This window comes from Salmo salar, chromosome 10, assembly GCF_965601325.2.
Source record: "Salmo salar chromosome 10, fSalSal1, whole genome shotgun sequence".
NCBI lineage: Eukaryota > Metazoa > Chordata > Actinopteri > Salmoniformes > Salmonidae > Salmo > Salmo salar.
In genome coordinates this window covers 60469461-60487120 of record NC_138300.1, presented here as the reverse complement: position 1 = coordinate 60487120, position 17660 = coordinate 60469461, and the positions used below count along the sequence as shown (strand labels likewise).

General features: G+C 41.7%; 1 protein-coding gene and 1 long non-coding RNA gene across 4 annotated transcripts in view; one reads left to right on the top strand and one right to left on the bottom strand.

Moving 5' to 3' along the window:
* The window catches only part of LOC106560620 (sodium/potassium-transporting ATPase subunit beta-233), a 50198-nt gene extending 47185 nt beyond the window's left edge, over positions 1 to 3013 (bottom strand). For both annotated transcript variants that reach the window (XR_014379046.1, XM_014123673.3), the window contains exon 1: positions 2705 to 3013. Coding sequence is in view for 1 of the 2 variants with exons in the window: in XM_014123673.3 (XP_013979148.1) it covers positions 2705 to 2798 (94 nt within the window). In the remaining variant the exon portion in view is untranslated. The remainder of the gene's footprint in view (positions 1 to 2704) is intronic.
* Positions 1312 to 13443, top strand: LOC106560621 (uncharacterized). Of its 2 annotated transcripts, none has more exons than XR_006756980.2 (4): positions 1312 to 1689; positions 5700 to 6049; positions 11293 to 11335; positions 11943 to 13443. It is a non-coding gene; the product is annotated as an uncharacterized LOC106560621 (long non-coding RNA). The 2 variants fall into 2 exon arrangements; XR_001318635.3 differs by having other exon boundaries at positions 1313 to 1881.
* The last annotated feature ends 4217 nt before the right edge of the window (positions 13444 to 17660 follow it).

Below are 17660 nucleotides of genomic sequence, written 5' to 3'. Positions count from 1 at the left end.
GATGTCGCTCTTGCTGCTGGTGATTCTCTGATCCTCTACGCAGACGACACCATTCTGTATACTTCTGGCCCCTCTTTGGACACTGTGTTAACAACCCTCCAGACGAGCTTCAATGCCATACAACTCACCTTCCGTGGCCTCCAACTGCTCTTAAACGCAAGTAAAACTAAATGCATGCTAGTCAGTCAATCACTGCCCGCACCTGCTCGCAGCAGCATCACTACTCTGGACGGTTCTGACTTAGAATATGTGGACAACTACAAATACCTAGGGGTCTGGTTAGACTGTAAGCTCTCCTTCCAGACTCACATTAAGCATCTCCAATCCAAAATTAAATCTAGAATCGGCTTCCTATATCGCAACAAAGCATCCTTCACTCATGCTGCCAAACATACCCTCATAAAACTGACCATCCTACCGATCCTCAACTTTGGCGATTTCATTTACAAAATAGCCTCCAACCCTCTACTCAGCAAATTGGATGCAGTCTATCACAGTGCCATCCGTTTTGTCACCAAAGCCCAAAACACTACCCACCATTGTGACCTGTACGCTCTCGTTGGTTGGCCCTCGCTTCATACTCGTCGCCAAACCCACAGGCTCCAGGTCATCTACAAGACCATGCTAGGTTAAGTCCCCCCTTATCTCAGCTCACTGGGCACCATAGCAGCACCCACCTGTAGCACGCGCTCCAGCAGGTATATCTCTCTGGTCACCCCCAAAGCCAATTCTTCCTTTGGTCGTCTTTCCTTCCAGTTCTCCGCTGCCAATGACTGGAACGAACTGCAAAAATCACTGAAGCTGGAGACTCATATCTCCCTCACTAGCTTTAAGCACCAGCTGTCAGAGCAGCTCACAGATTACTGCACCTGTACATAGCCCATCTGTAAACAGCCCATCTATCTACCTACCTCATCCCCATATTGTTATTTATTTATTTAACTTGCTCCTTTTCACCCCAGTATCTCTACTTACGCATTCATCTTCTGCACATCTACCATTCCAGTGTCTAATTGCTATATTGTAAATACTTCGCCACCATGGCCTATTTATTGCCTTATCTCACCTCATTTGCTCACATTGTATATAGACTTATTTTTCTACTGTATTATTGACTGTATGTTTATTCCATGTGTAACTCTGTGTTGTTGTATGTGTTGAACTGCTTTGCTTTATGTTGGCCAGGTCACAATTGTAAATGAGAACTTGTTCTCAACTTGCCTACCTGGTTAAATAAAGGTGAAATAAATAAATAAAATAAATACAAAATGTGGTCATACTGGCGCTTGATAATACAGAGGGGGGTAGTGTACAGAGTACACGCCAGAAAACCTTTGGCTTTCAAAACGTAGATCATTTAATTGCGCTTCTGAATTCAATAAAACCATTCCGTGATGAGCAACAGTTTTGAGAAATAAACCTAAAACTTTTCAGTAACAAGCACTATTTGCGGTGGCAGGATTCAGGAAACTGACAATCGTTGTTCCTGTCACCCACTAGAGCTCGTCGTCTAAATCTGTATTTTTCTCCTTATTGTGAAATCCTACGGTAATAATCGTCCTTGTGGCAGCCTAGAAAACAAACGGTAGGCTTTGTGGAGTGGAGGGAGACAACGAGCTAAACAGCAGATTGGTAGCAGTAGCTGTCTGCTAAGAGAAACTTTTCTTTGGGGCCCTGGAGAGAAACCATGTGAGTCGTCAGCTTCCTCTTCCTATGTAGAAAAAGCGCCGAGATAAAACCAAATGTTGATAATAAAAAAAACACACCTACCGAAACAAGTCTCCCGCTCGATTACCGAGCGAAACGGTAAAAATCTAACGTCGATGCCACCGTGTTACAACGTTACAAGCTCACGGGGAGAGCAGGAAAAGTCGCTTATTGGTAAATCAATACTCATTGTTTCCCACATTTACATGAGATTATCTCTAGTCCAGAACAACGACAGCAGTCTCAGGCTTAACGGACTGATCACCTTGACTAACCTTCAACTATGATGCCTATGAAACATCAAGTATTAGGATAAAAACACCTAATTACCGACGTTATGGTACCCCTGTCATTGTGGAACATTATTTTGTTCAAAGAAACTAGTTGATATTCGTCAACTTGATCGTTTATATGTAGACTAACTATGTGACAAACAAGCATGCCATTTTGGCACCACGGTCCCCATGTTAGTTGCAATCCAACCCTCCGGAATCCCACCACAGAATGTCAGTTATCTAGATATGTCCTTCACAATGACCTCTTCCTTTCACTAACGGATACATGATCGATCCCGAACAGGGACATAAATAACGTTCTCTGGACCTACAAGTATATATGAAAACGACGTTTTAGACGGTCCGGATTTTAATCGTTACGTTTAATTGTAATCTTATCCCATCAATAGGTTAGTATGGTTATTTTACACATTAGTTCATAGTCTATTTCACAGTTAATTCATTGAATGTGTTTTTTTTTCGTGTACTTTTCCATTGAAAGTGAAAGTCACGATGCTACAAGTCAAATCTAACTGGGTCTGTATTTTGTCAATCAAGAAATGGGAGAAAGAGTCTGGAAACCTCCGTGCCGTTACAATATTCAGAGGAATACACGGACACCTTCTGGAAACAGAGCTCGGACACTTACCATTCTTTATCCCCGAGTTAATATCCCCTTCTCCCCCTCCAAAAAGTAGCTTATTACGGATGTATGTACTTACACCAACTGCCACCCGTGCGTCCTAGAAATTCCTTCCTTTCCGAGTTCCACAGAAAGCTCTTCCATCCACCGTCTCCATCTTTATTTGCCGACATATTATTTTTTCTCTTTTTAATATCGCTTTTCAATTAAGGTGCTCTAATGGCCTTAGGTACCAGATTCCCAAACTGTCCCCTTGTACAGAATAGTAAAAGGACAGCGTCGTACCCGGCTCTCCCTATTGTACCGCACACTATTTCTTCTCTTACGGTAACCGACTCCGCCCGCGAACTCTTGTAATAAGTTACCTACAAAGAGAAGGCGGGGAGGGCTAAACTCTCTGGCAAATCACAAACAGTCATCGTTTTGCGTAAGAATCGTATGCAGGGGGGTGGGGGGGACTGCCCCATGAAAAGCGGGTCGCAAGCGGGTCTAAACCACATCCTGAGAACACACATTTATAGAATTCTAAAACTACAATAGAAATTCAAATTCTATTGTGACGTCATAAAGCAGCGCGACATTCTAGGATCATTCTTGGAGTTCTATTTTCACATCACGTGTTAAAAGTGCTTTCTTTTTTCTTCTTCTTCAGGAGTTTGGCATTTCTTTGACGGGGCTGGCACATTGGGGTCTATAAAGACCTGATTTTACAAGGGAGAGCTCTGACTTAACATGGCTTTAGAAATCCTGGGAAATGGGCTGACATAGTGCTTTCAGAAAGTTTTCATATCCTATCCTATCCATATCATATATATATATATTTGTTCCACTGGATATCATAAGGTGAATGCACCATTTTGTAAGTCGCTCTGGATAAGAGCGTCTGCTAAATGACTTAAATGTAATGTAAATGTAAATATCCCTTGACTTATTCAAAATGTTGTTGTGTTACCGCCTGAATTCAAAAAAGGATTAAATATGTTTTTTAAACATCACCCATCTATACACAATAGCCCATAATGACAAAGTGAAAACATGTTTTTGGAATTGTTTGCAAATTTATTGAAAATTAAATACAGAAATATCTCATTTACATAAGTATTCACACCCCTCAGTAAATACATGTTAGAATTACCTTTGGCAGCGATTACAGCTGTGAGTCTTTCTGTGTACTTCTCTAAGAGCTTTGCTCAACTGGATTGTACAATATTTGCACATTATTCTTTAAAACGTTCTTCAAGCTCTGTTAAGTTGGTTTTCGTACATTGCTAGACAGCCATTTTCAAGTCTTGCCATATATTTTCAAACCGATTTAAATCAAAAGTGTAACTACTCCACTCAGGAACAGTCAATGTCATCTTGGTAACCAACTCGAGTGTATATCTGCCTTGTGCTTTGGATTGTTGTCCTGCTGAAAGGTGAATTAGTCTCCCAGTGTGTGTAGGTGGTGATCTTAGGCTTGTGTGCGGCTGCTCTGCCATGGAAACCCATTTCATGAAGCTCCCGACAAACACTTCTTGTGCTGACGTTGTTTCCAGAGGCAGTTTGGAACTCGGTAGTGAGTGATGCAACCGAGGACAAATGATTTTTACACGCTACGTGCTTCAGCACTCGGCGGTCCAGTTCTGTGAGCATGTGTGGCTTACCACTTCGCAGCTGAGCCGTTGTTGCTCCTAGACGTTTCCACTTAATTTTAACAGCACTTACAGTTGACCGGGGCAGCTCTAGCAGGGAAGAATTTTGACGAACTGACTTGTTGGCATCCCATTGACGGTGCCACGTTGAAAGTCACTGAGCTCTTCAGTAAGGCCATTCAATCAATCATATGTATTTATAAAGCCCGTTTTACATCAGCATATATTTTTGGGGGGGACTATCTGTTTTTCCATGTATGAATCTGTTAATCAATGTGTTTCTTTGGGCTAATAGCAGTAAGGCCAAATTCAATGTTTCATCAAATCATTTAAAATATATATTTTTGATATCTACAGCGGTTCTAAAATTCTAAATCAAATAGCTAAATGATCCTTGGTATGACCATCTAAAAACAATTCCATATGACCATCTTAAAACAATTCCATATGACCATCTTAAAACAATTCCATATGTTAGCTTAGTAAAATCATCCAGCCCCGGGCACTCAGACTCTAGGGAGATATTATTAAGAAGGCGCTTAGCAACGTTTTAGACATAATGGGTAAAGGGGTTTTCACTTGTGGCCTATGCTAAACACTACATATAACCAATAAATTGTCCTTCAGCCTGTACAATATGGCTTAAAATATCACCCCATTCGAATAGGGCATTACAACTACCATGGCTATTATGAAAAATCATTTCTGATGACCGATCAACTGGCATGAAAATAGTAGGTTACCCAGTACATTAGAACTACATCCTATAGTAGGTTATCCAGTACATTAGAACCACATCCTATAGTACGTTACATAGTACATTAGAACCACATCCTATAGTAGGTTACCCAGTACATTAGAACCACATCCTATAGTAGGTTACCCAGTACATTAGAACCACATCTTATAGGTCTGTAGCTGTAGGCCTGTAGCTTATACACAGCTGTCTATTTACCACCACAGACCGATGCTGGCGCTAAGATCGCACTCAACGAGCTGTATAAGGCCATAAGCAAACAAGAAATGCTCATCCAGATGCGGCGCTCCTTATGGCCGGGGATTTTAATGCAGGGAAACTGAAATCCGTCTTACCTCATTTCTACCAGCATGTCCATTCCACTGTTTTACTTGCTATATTGTATTTATTTTGCCACCATGGCCTTTTTTGCCTTTACCTCCCTTATCTCACCTCATTTGCTCACATTGTATATAGACTTATTTTTCTACTGTATTATTGACTGTATGTTTGTTTTACTCCATGTGTAACTCTGTGTTGTTGTATGTTGTCGAACTGCTTTGCTTTATCTTGGCCAGGTCGCAATTGTAAATGAGAACTTGTTCTCAACTTGCTTACCTGGTTAAATAAAGGTGAAATAAATAAAAATGTCACCTGTGCAATTAGAGGCGAAAAACTCTAGATCTCCTCTACTCTACCCACAGAGACCGGGAGTCTATGGATTCGGAAGACGAGCTGGGCCGTCTCCTTGGCTGACGGTAATTTGGGGAGAGGGATGAAATGGGCGGCTTTAGAGAACCTGTCCACCACCGTAAGGATGGATGTGTGCCATCTAACAGAGGGAGCCCAGTGACAAAATTCAGGGAAATATGGGACCTGGGGCGATGAGGAACAGGGAGTGGCATGAAGGAGGCCAGACGAAGCTTGCCGCGGAGTCTTATTTTGAGCACAAACCGTGCATACGGGGACGAAAGCCGAGACGTCCGGAACCATAGTGGGCCACCAGAATCGTTGTCGGAGGAAGGCTAGAGTTCGCCGGGAGACAGGATGACAGGTAAGCCTGGAGAAATGAGCCCATTCCAGGACCAGGACCAGGACCTGAGACCGGACCTGTCCTGCGCCTGACTCCTATACACCAGCTACACATAGACCTTCTGACAACTATACACAAACACATGTAACAGCTTCCGTTTTTAATGACAAATCCAGCACCCTAAACTAGAATATATACAGTACCAGTCAAAAGTTTGGACACACCTACTCATTCAAGGTTTTTTTTTTTATTTTGACTATTTTCTACATTGTAGAATAATAGTGAAGACATCAAAACTATGAAATAACACATATGGAGTCATGTAGTAACCAAAAAAGTATTAAACAAATCAAAATATATTTAATTTTTGAGATTTTTCAAAGTAGCAACCCTTTGCCATGATGACAGCTTTGCACACGCTTGGCATTCTCTCAACCAGCTTCATGTGGAATGCTTTTCCAACAGTCTTGAAGGAGTTCCCACGTATCACAAAGACACAGAGGTCTGGAACCAAAAATCTCAAAATTTTGACTCATCAGACCAAAGGACAGATTTTCCAGCTGTCTAAAGTCCGTGCCTCTGAGGCTGTTAACTCTAATGAACTTATCCTCTGCAGCAGAGGTAACTCTGGGTCTTCCTTTCCTGTGGCGGCCCTCATGAGAGCCAGTTCCATCATAGCGCTTGATGGTTTTTGCGACTGCCCTTTCAAAGTTCTTGACATTTTCCGTATTGAAAATCTAAAATATATTTTGATTTGTTTAACGCTTTTTTGGGTTACTACGTGATTCCGTATGTGTTATTTAATAGTTTTGATCTCTTCACTATTATTCTACAATTTAGAAAATAGTAAAATGAACGAAAAACCCTTGAATGAGTAGGTGTGTCTGAACTTTTGACCGATAGTGTGTGTATATATATATATATATATATATTATAAATCTACTACATGACTATCTTCCTTAACATTCCTCTTCAACTTTGAGCGACAAGAGATGTTTGAGAAAGACATTTACATTTACGTCATTTAGCAGACTTACAAATTGGTGCATTCACCTTATGATATCCAGTGGAACAACCACTTTACAATAGTACATCTATCTCTTTTTTTGGGGGGGGGGGGGGGGGGGGGGTAGGGAAAGAGTTGATTAGCATGATTTGACTATTTTGTATATTAACAATGAATAATAATTGAGTTACTAATGTCCAATTGAGGTGGATTTACTGTAGATCACAGAGGTCTTTTTAACAGAGGTGGTAGTAGTAGTACTGATAGAGCTGTCATTTAGAGGAAACCAGTGGTGAGAAGTCAGAACTTCCTGCAGTGGCTTGTGGGGGGAATAAGGGTGACCTTCGACTCTTTGTCTTTCCTCGAAACAGAAGACCAGTGGCCTTTTGGTAGTATACAGCTCACACTGTTCACACTCTTTCTCTCTCTCTCTCTCTCTCACACACACACACACACACACACACACACACACACACACACACACACACACACACACACACACACACACACACACACACACACACACACACACACACACACACACACACACACACACACACACCTGATAAAGATCTCTGAGGTCTCTTATACAACCTCTGTTCTCTACTGCACAGTCAGGGAACAAAGTGTGACTTCCGTCAGTAATATTCAATCCACACACTACTGGTCACCTAATTGATGTGTTGAAACACTCATTGCCGACAAACCGCTGTGTACCAGCTCCTCCAATAACTAGCTGACGTTTCAGGTTGCTATGCCGGTACAAAGTTTGCTGAGTTTTTTCATCCAATCATTAATAAGTTTCAGTTAATGTTTGAATGTAAAGACCGATAGGTTAAAGGGAGCGGCTGTTCCTAAAAAAAAAAGCAACTTCTCATTTTGAAAACGGCCTAAGTGGCATTGATATGAGTCAGAAATATTTATTCTAGGGTCAAAACTGTAAACAGAATAATTTAATCATAAAGTCAGTCTCGTCCTAATCTGAGTTTTGCGAGATGATAGGAAAGAAATGTATGCTGAGGAATGAGGAGTAACAATTTTCCTTGGTTTGATTCAAACCTGCCCAAATAGCTGGCAGCACCCAAGTAATCATCAATTCAGAGCACAGCTCCACGTGACCAGATCGTAATGCCAATTTGGTTTGACATTCAATATCGCTATGGGGCTCGTTATGGACCATCAGTAAATTACACAACGTACACGGGACAATATTTTAAAATGTCAATAGCTACAAATTTCAATGACTTTAAAAACCTCAAAACAACTTTAAATTGTAGAAATTCATATAAAAAATATTAAAAGCATTTAATGAGAAAACTAAAAGATGTGTAACAAAAATATTATCCCATTTACATTGGGTAATTTATTGACGGTCCCTAACTAGCCCCAGAGCTAGGCTATCCAAAGTCAAACCAATTTTGCCACGGTCGGGATGAAGCTAATTGGCGAAATAAGTTGGCTAAAGCCCTTTTTACATCAGTAGATGTCACAAAGTGCTATACAGAAACCCAGCCTAAAACCCCATATAGCAAGCAATACACAAGACCTGGTAAGATTTGAGTGAAGGTGAGTGACTGTAATTGTGTACTGTTTTGGCAGAGTGAAAGTACAAACGCTTGCCACGTGCAAACACACAAGAGACACCCACATTAAACTCTCGTTTGCCTTCAGACATGGCCGCTGCAGTCAAGTTCTCTATCTCTCACTGTCTCTTCCTCTCTCTATTTTACTCTCTCTCTCCCTCTGTCTCTGTAACTCTCTCTATCTCTCTCCCTCTCTCTCTCTCCCACTGTCTGTCTCTGTAACTCTCTGTCTCTGTCTCTGTAACTCTCTCTCTCTCTCTCTCTCTCTCTCTCTCTCTCTCTCTCTCTCTCTGTCTGTCTCTGTAACTCTCTCTTTCTGTCTCTCTCTCTCTCCCTCTCTCTCTGTCCCTGTAATTCTCTCTCGCTCTCGCTCTTTCTGTCTCTGTCTCTGAAACTCTCTTTCTTTCTCTCTCTCTCTCTCTCTCTCTCTCTCTCTCTCTCTCTCTCTCTCTCTCTCTCTCTCTCTCTCAATTTAAATGGATTTATTGGCATGGGAAACACATGTTTACATTGCCAAAGCAAGTGAACTAGATGACAAACAAAAGTGAAATTAACCAAAAAATGAACAGTAGACATTACACAGGAATAGACATTTAAAATGTCATATGATGGCTGTGTAATCTGTTTTGTAATGATGTACAAATAGTTAAAGTACAAAAGGGAAAATAAAAATACATAAATATGGGTTGTATTTACAATGGTGTTTGTTCTTCACTGGTTGACCTTTTCTTGTGGCAACAGGTCATAAATCTTGTTGCTGTGATGTCACACTGTGGTATTTCACCCAGTAGATATGGGAGTTTATCAAAATTGGATTTGTTTTCAAATTCTTTGTGGATCTGTGTAATCTGAGGGAAATATGTGTCTCTAATATGGTCATACATTTGGCAGAAGGTTAGGAAGTGCAGCTCAGTTTCCACCTCATTTTGTGGGCAGTGTGCACATAGCCTGTCTTCTCTTGAGAGTCAGGTCTGCCTACGGTGGCCTCTCTCAATAGCAAGGCTATGCTCATTGAGTCTGTACATAGTCAAAGCTTTCCTTAATTTGGGGTCAGTCACAGTGGTCAGGTATTCTGCCACTATGTACTTTCTGTTTAGGGCCAAATGGCATTCTAGTTTGCTCTGTTTTTTGGTAAATTCTTTCCAATGTGTCAAGTAATTATCTTTTTTGTTTTCTCATGATTTGGTTGGATCTAATTGTGCTGCTGTCCTGGGGCTCTGTGGCGTCTGTTTGTGTTTGTAAACAGAGCCCCAGGACCAGCTTGCTTAGAGGACTCTTATCCAGGTTCATCTCTCTGTAGGTGATGGCTTTGTGATGGAAGGTTTGGGAATCACTTCCTTTTAGGTGGTTGTAGAATTTAACGTCTCTTTTCTGGATTTTGATAATTAGCGGGTATCGGCCTAATTCTGCTCTGTATGCATTATTTGGTGTTCTACGTTGTACCCAGGGATATTTTTGCAGAATTTTGCATGCGGAGTCTCAATTTCGTGTGTGCCCCATTTTGTAAATTCTTGGTTAGAGTATGCTGTTAATGATAATGCAGAGGATTTCCCCAAGTTTGCCATTGACGCATATCCCACGGTAGTTATTGGGGCCAAATTTGTCTCCACTTTTGTGGATTGGGGTGATCAGTCCTTGGTTCCACATATTGGGGAAGATGCCAGAGCTGAGGATGTTGTTAAAGAGTTTTAGTATAGCCAATTGGAATTTGTGGTCTGTATATTTTATCTTTTCATTGAGGATACCATCAACACTACAGGTGTCACGGATGTCCTCTGAACGAGACCAAGGCGCAGCGTGTGTATCGTTCCACATATTTATTTATCTGTGAAACTATGCAAGACATACAATAAACTACAAACAAAGACACAACAAACTGTGACGAAGAGGTGCAACATACACTATCTCAAAATAATCTCCCACAAACACTAGTGGGAAAAATAACAACTTAAATATGATCCCCAATTAGAGACAACGATGACCAGCTGCCTCTAATTGGGAATCAAACGAAAACCCCAACATAGAAAAAAGAACCTAGAACACAACATAGAAAATTTTAACTAGACAAAAACCAACATAGAAAAAAGAAACTAGAACCAAACATAGAAATAAATCAACTAGACAAAACCCCCCAGTCACGCCCTGACCTACTCTACCATAGAAAAATACAAGCTCTCTATGGTCAGGACGTAACAACAGGCCTTATTGGGTTGGAGGGTTTGTATTTTGTCCTGCAGTTCATTCAATGTAATTGGAGGATCCAGTGGGTTCTGGTTGTCTTTAATAGCTGATTCTAAGATTTGTAATTGATCGTGTATATGTTTTTGCTGTTTGTTCTTTGTTATAGAGCCAAAAAGATTGAAGAACTGGTTTATCCATACATCTCAGTTTAGGATAGATAATTCTTCGTGTTGTTGTTTGTTTAGTTTTTTCCAATTTTCCCAGAAGTGGTTAGAGTCTATGGATTCTTCAATTACATTGAGCTGATTTCTGACGTGCTGTTCCTTATTTGTCTGTAGTGTATTTCTGTATTGTTTTAGTGATTCACCATAGTGAAGGCATAGACTCAGGTTTTCTGGGTCTCTATGTTTTTGATTGGATAGGTTTCTCAATTTCTTTCTTAGGTTTTTGCATTCTTCATCAAACCATTATGTAATTGTTTTTCATTTTCTTAGGTTGTCTGCTTGAAATTGTTTGATTTGATGGGGAAGCTGAAAGGTAAATATACTGTTTAGGCTTTCTACTCTCTCTCTCTCTCTCTACTCTCTCTCTCTCTCGCGCTCTCTTTCTACCCTCTCTCTCTCTTTCTACCCTCTCTCTCTCTTTCTACCCTCTCTCTCTTTCTACCCTCTCTCTCTCTTTTCTACCCTCTCTCTCTATTTTCTACACCTCTCTCTCTCTCTTTCTACCCTCTCTCTCTCTCTTTTCTACCATCTCTCTCTCTTTTCTACCCTCTCTCTCTCTTTTCTACCCTCTCTCTCTCTCTACCCTCTCTTACGAGATCATTCTGTTTTTACAGAGAGGGGAGGGCTGATGAAATGTGTTTGTTTTGCACTCATCCTTTGTTACCAGGGTATCAGATCCATAGCTTCTCATTAACTCTGCTTGAAGATTGCCCCCTAGGTGAATTAGACTATAGTTCATCCCGGATCACACTGTCTGTCATAAATTGAGCATATGTCACATAAACAGATGTTTATAAAGCCTCTAATGCCCTCTCTTTGTGTACTGTAAACAGTATAGAATGCTTGGATATTTCATAAATGAAAAATAAATGTCCTAACACCTTGCGTGTTTGTTATTGCTCTGTTTCCATTGGCTACAGAACGGAATAAAAACTTCAAAACACACCGGGGGACTCTCCAATCCAAATACTTTTAGAAAAGTTTGAACGAAACCCCCCCCAAAATACTGTGCTGTTACTGTGAGCTCTGACCCTTCTAGCCACTGTGTCAGTATCGACCGCTCTGTCCCCTGGATCCACACTTTCCACCAGGGGTTCAACATCCATGTCCCCATGGAGAGGTGCTGGTGGCCCTGCAGAGAGGAGGGGTCCGACCGCCTCTGGACCTTTGTGTCGTCCCACCACACAGTGCTGGTGGGACGACATCAACCGTGCCGGGACGGAGTGGTAAGTCCCTGTTGCCATCTCTGGCCCTATGTGTCTCTCTTTGACCTTTGTCCCTCTTTGACCCCTGTGACTTCTGGGCATTGACCTCTGTGACCTTTGGGCTTTCTGTGCCCTGATCCAAGTCTAGAATGTTGAATGTTTATGGCATCTGAGGGCTCTGTCCGTCTGAGGGCTCTGTCCGTCTGAGGGCTCTGTCCGTCTGAAGGCTCTGTCCATCTGAAGGCTCTGTCCGTCTGAGGGCTCTGTCCGTCTGAAGGCTCTGTCCGTCTGAGGGCTCTGTCCGTCTGAGGGCTCTGTCCGTCTGAGGGCTCTGTCCGTCTGAGGGCTCTGTCCGTCTGAAGGCTCTGTCCATCTGAAGGCTCTGTCCGTCTGAGGGCTCTGTCCGTCTGAAGGCTCTGTCCGTCTGAGGGCTCTGTCCGTCTGAAGGCTCTGTCCGTCTGAAGGCTCTGTCCGTCTGAGGGCTCTGTCCGTCTGAAGGCTCTGTCCGTCTGAAGGCTCTGTCCGTCTGAGGGCTCTGTCCGTCTGAAGGCTCTGTCCGTCTGAGGGCTCTGTCCGTCTGAAGGCTCTGTCCGTTTGCATCTCCAGTTGTCTGTAATCTCTATAGATGTGGAGGTTTCCTGGGTTGTGTATCTCTCATTTCTCTAGATGTGTGGTACTGTTTGCTGGAGGCAAGGCAGGGTTCGCTCTCTATACCCTCTGTAGTTGTTGCTTTGTGAGGTTGTTGTTGCTCTGAGGTTGTTGTTGCTCTGAGGTGGTTGTTGCTCTGAGGTTGTTGGTGACTCTACTGCTGGTGACTCTACTGCTGGTGACTCTACTGCTGGTGACTCTACTGCTGGTGACTCTACTGCTGGTGGCTCTACCGCTGGTGGCTCTACCGCTGGTGGTTCTACCGCTGGTGACTCTACTGCTGGTGACTCTACTGCTGGTGACTCTACTGCTGGTGGCTCTACTGCTGGTGGCTCTACTGCTGGTGACTCTACTGCTGGTGACTCTACTGCTGGTGACTCTACTGGTTCTACTGCTGGTGACTCTACTGCTGGTGACTCTACTGCTGGTGACTCTACTGCTGGTGGCTCTACTGCTGGTGACTCTACTGCTGGTGGCTCTACTGCTGGTGACTCTACTGGTTCTACTGCTGGTGACTCTACTGCTGGTGACTCTACTGCTGGTGGCTCTACTGCTGGTGACTCTACTGCTGGTGCCCGCTGGGGCTCACTGCTGGTGGCTCTGCTGCTGGTGCCCGGCACTGCTGGGGCCACTGCTGGTGGCTCTACTGCTGGTGGCTCTACTGGGGGGCTCCGCGTGGCCACTGCTGGGGCTCCGCGGTGACTCTGCGGGACTCCGCTGGTGGCTCTACTGCTGGTGGCTCTACTGCTGGTGGCTCTACTGCTGGTGACTCTACTGGTTCTACTGCTGGTGACTCTACTGCTGGTGGCTCTACTGCTGGTGACTCTACTGGTTCTACTGCTGGTGACTCTACTGCTGGTGACTCTACTGCTGGTGGCTCTACTGCTGGTGACTCTACTGGTTCTACTGCTGGTGACTCTACTGCTGGTGACTCTACTGCTGGTGACTCTACTGCTGGTGGCTCTAATGCTGGTGACTCTACTGCTGGTGACTCTACTGCTGGTGGCTCTACTGCTGGTGACTCTACTGCTGGTGGCTCTACTGCTGGTGGCTCTACTGCTGGTGGCTCTACTGCTGGTGACTCTACTGGTTCTACTGCTGGTGGCTCTACTGCTGGTGGCTCTACTGCTGGTGGCTCTACTGGTGGTGGCTCTACTGCTGGTGGCTCTACTGCTGGTGGCTCTACTGCTGGTGACTCTGCTGGTGACTCTACTGCTGGTGGCTCTACTGCTGGTGGCTCTACTGCTGGTGACTCTACTGGTTCTACTGCTGGTGACTCTACTGCTGGTGGCTCTACTGCTGGTGACTCTACTGGTTCTACTGCTGGTGACTCTACTGCTGGTGACTCTACTGCTGGTGGCTCTAATGCTGGTGACTCTACTGCTGGTGGCTCTACTGCTGGTGGCTCTACTGCTGGTGACTCTACTGCTGGTGGGCCTCCTGTGTGGACCTCCTGTGTGGGGCCTCCTGTGTGTGAACTCTCAATCGTATAATTAGGTATATAATCCCTATGAATTCCATAGGATCTCTGTGGGCGTAGTCGTAGTCACAGTTCCCCCCCCCCCCCCCCCCGTTATTTATTACCGGACTGTACCGCTTTCATATCAGCCGTTTTTTTTTTTAAGTGAAAGCTGATCTTGAACCTAGGTTATTCAAAGGAAATGTGGTGTGAATATGGGTTTATTTATAACAAATCTTAAGATTTGACAGATACAGACATTGTTTATTCAGACACCATTAGTGACAGGTGAAACAGAGGACAAACAGGGGATGTGTAGGCCTAGTCATTCTGAGTGGGGGAGTGGAGTACGTGCATCGTTATTGGCTCTCAGCCAAGTATCGCCAACATGGAACAATATAAACTCTGTTTATTATTTCACACAATAAAATCTTTGCGATATTATTCCCATGCCTTGTTTCTTTCTCTAGCAGCCATTGATATGGGCTTGTTGTACGCTCATAAACAATGGGGTGTCTTTTCCCAGATCAAAATCTGGAGGTGTCGCAAATGGTACCCTGCTTCCTGTTTAGTGCTGTCACGTCCTGACCATAGAAAGATGTTATTTTCTATGGTAGAGTAGGTCAGGGCGTGACAGGGTTTTTTTCTCTCTGTTTTCTATTTCTATGTTTAGGTTCTAGTTTTGTTTTTCTATGTTGGGGTTTTGTTTGGGATGATCTCCAATTAGAGGCAGCTGGTCCTCGTTGTCTCTAATTGGAGATCATACTTAAGTAGGGATTTTTCCACCTGGGTTTTGTGGGTGATTCATTTTGAGTTGTGTATGTGTTCATCTCTGCGTCACGTTTTTTTTTTTTTCTTCATTCAGTGTATTTATGTATTGCATAGTTTCACAGTATAAATAAAATGTGGAACGACACACACACTGCACTTTGGTCCTCTTCTCCTTTTGACAGCAGTGACAAGTGCATTATATAGGGCTTTTATAGTGTACTATATAGGGCTTTTATAGTTCACTATATAGGGCTTTTATAATTCACTATACAGAGCTTTTATAGTGCACTAAATAGGGCTTTTATAGTCACTAAATAGGGCTTTTATAGTGCACTAAATAGGGCTTTTATAGTGCACTATATAGGGCTTTTATAGTACACTATACAGAGCTTTTATAGTGTACTAAATAGGGCTTTTATAGTGCACTATATAGGGCTTTTATAGTGCACTATATAGGGCTTTTATAGTGCACTATACAGAGCTTTTATAGTGCACTATATAGGGCTTTTATAGTGCACTAAATAGGGCTTTCATAGTGCACTATATAGGGCTTTTATGGTGCACTATATATAGGGAATAGGGTGCCATTTGGGACACAATCCAAGTCCTCTCAGGGAAAAGTAAAGGTCTCCATAAACAATACGGTAATAATATGGTAATAATATGGTAATAATATGGTAATCAACGGTGCTTTGAGTAAACTCTTTATTTGAAAAGATCTAAAAGATGCACAGTATTCTCTACAACATCAACGTCATGTGGCCAGACCAAAACACTAATAATGTCATCTGATCACCAAGACCAGACCAAAACACTAATAATGTCATGTGACCAGACCAAAACACTAATAATGTCATGTGACCAGACCAAAACACTAATAATGTCATCTGATTACCAAGACCAGACCAAAACACTAATAATGTCATCTGATTACCAAGACCAGACCAAAACACTAATAATGTCATGTGACCAGACCAAAACACTAATAATGTCATGTGACCAGACCAAAACACTAATAATGTAATCTGATTACCAAGACCAGACCAAAACACTAATAATGTCATCTGATTACCAAGACCAGACCAAAACACTAATAATGTCATGTGACCAGACCAAAACAGTAATAATGTCATCTGATCACCAAGACCAGACCAAAACACAAATAATGTCATGTGACCAGACCAAAACACTAATAATGTCATCTGACCAGACCAAAACACTAATAATGTCATGTGACCAGACCAAGACCAGACCAAAAAAGTGAATAGAAAAACCTGTTTTCTCCACAAGGCTTGATTGATCTCCAAAAATGGGATGTGTTAGTTTAGTGTAATATGTTAGTTTAGTATGATATGTTAGTTTAGTGTGATATGTTAGTTTAGTATGATATGTTGTTTAGTGGGATATGTTAGTTTAGTATGATATGTTAGTTTAGTGGGATATGTTAGTTTAGTGTGAAATGTAGTTTAGTGGGATGTGTTAGTTTAGTGGGATATGTTAGTTTAGTATGATATGTTAGTTTAGTATGAAATGTAGTTTAGTGGGATATGTTAGTTTAGTATAATATGTTAGTTTAGTGTGAAATGTAGTTAAGTGGGATGTGTTAGTTTAGTATGATATGTTAGTTTAGTGGGATATGTTAGTTTAGTATGATATGTTAGTTTAGTGGGATATGCTAGTTTAGTATGATATGTTAGTTTAGTGGGACATGATAGTTTAGTATGATATGTTAGTTTAGTGGGATATGTTAGTTTAGTATGATATGTTAGTTTAGTGGGATATGTTAGTTTAGTATGAAATGTAGTTTAGTGGGATATGTTAGTTTAGTATGATATGTTATTTTAGTGGGATATGTTAGTTTAGTATGATATGTTAGTTTAGTGGGATATGTTAGTTTAGTATGAAATGTAGTTTAGTGGGATATGTTAGTTTAGTATGATATGTTAGTTCAGTATGATATGTTAGTTTAGTATGATATTTTAGTTTAGTGGGGTATGTTAGTTTAGTGTGAAATGTAGTTTAGTGGGATGTGTTGGTTTAGTGTGATATGTTAGTTTAGTATGATATGTTAGTTTAGTGTGATATGTTATTTTAGTGTGATATGTTAGTTTAGTGGGACATGTTAGTTTAGTATGATTTGTTAGTTTAGTGGGATATGTTAGTTTAGTATGATATGTTAGTTTAGTGGGATATGTTAGTTTAGTACGATATGTTAGTTTAGTGTGATATGTTAGTTTAGTATGATATGTTAGTTTAGTGGGACATGATAGTTTAGAATGATATGTTAGTTTAGTGGGACATGTTAGTTTAGTGTGAAATGTAGTTTAGTGGGATGTGTTAGTTTAGTATGATATGTTAGTTTAGTGGGATATGTTAGTTTAGTGGGATATGTTAGTTTAGTGGGATATGTTAGTTTAGTGGGATATGTTAGTTTTGTATTATTCGTTAGTTTAATGGGATATGTTCGTTTAGTGGGATATGTTAGTTTAGTATGATATGTTAGTTTAGTGTGATATGTTAGTTTAGTGTGATATGTAGTTAATCATGATATGTTA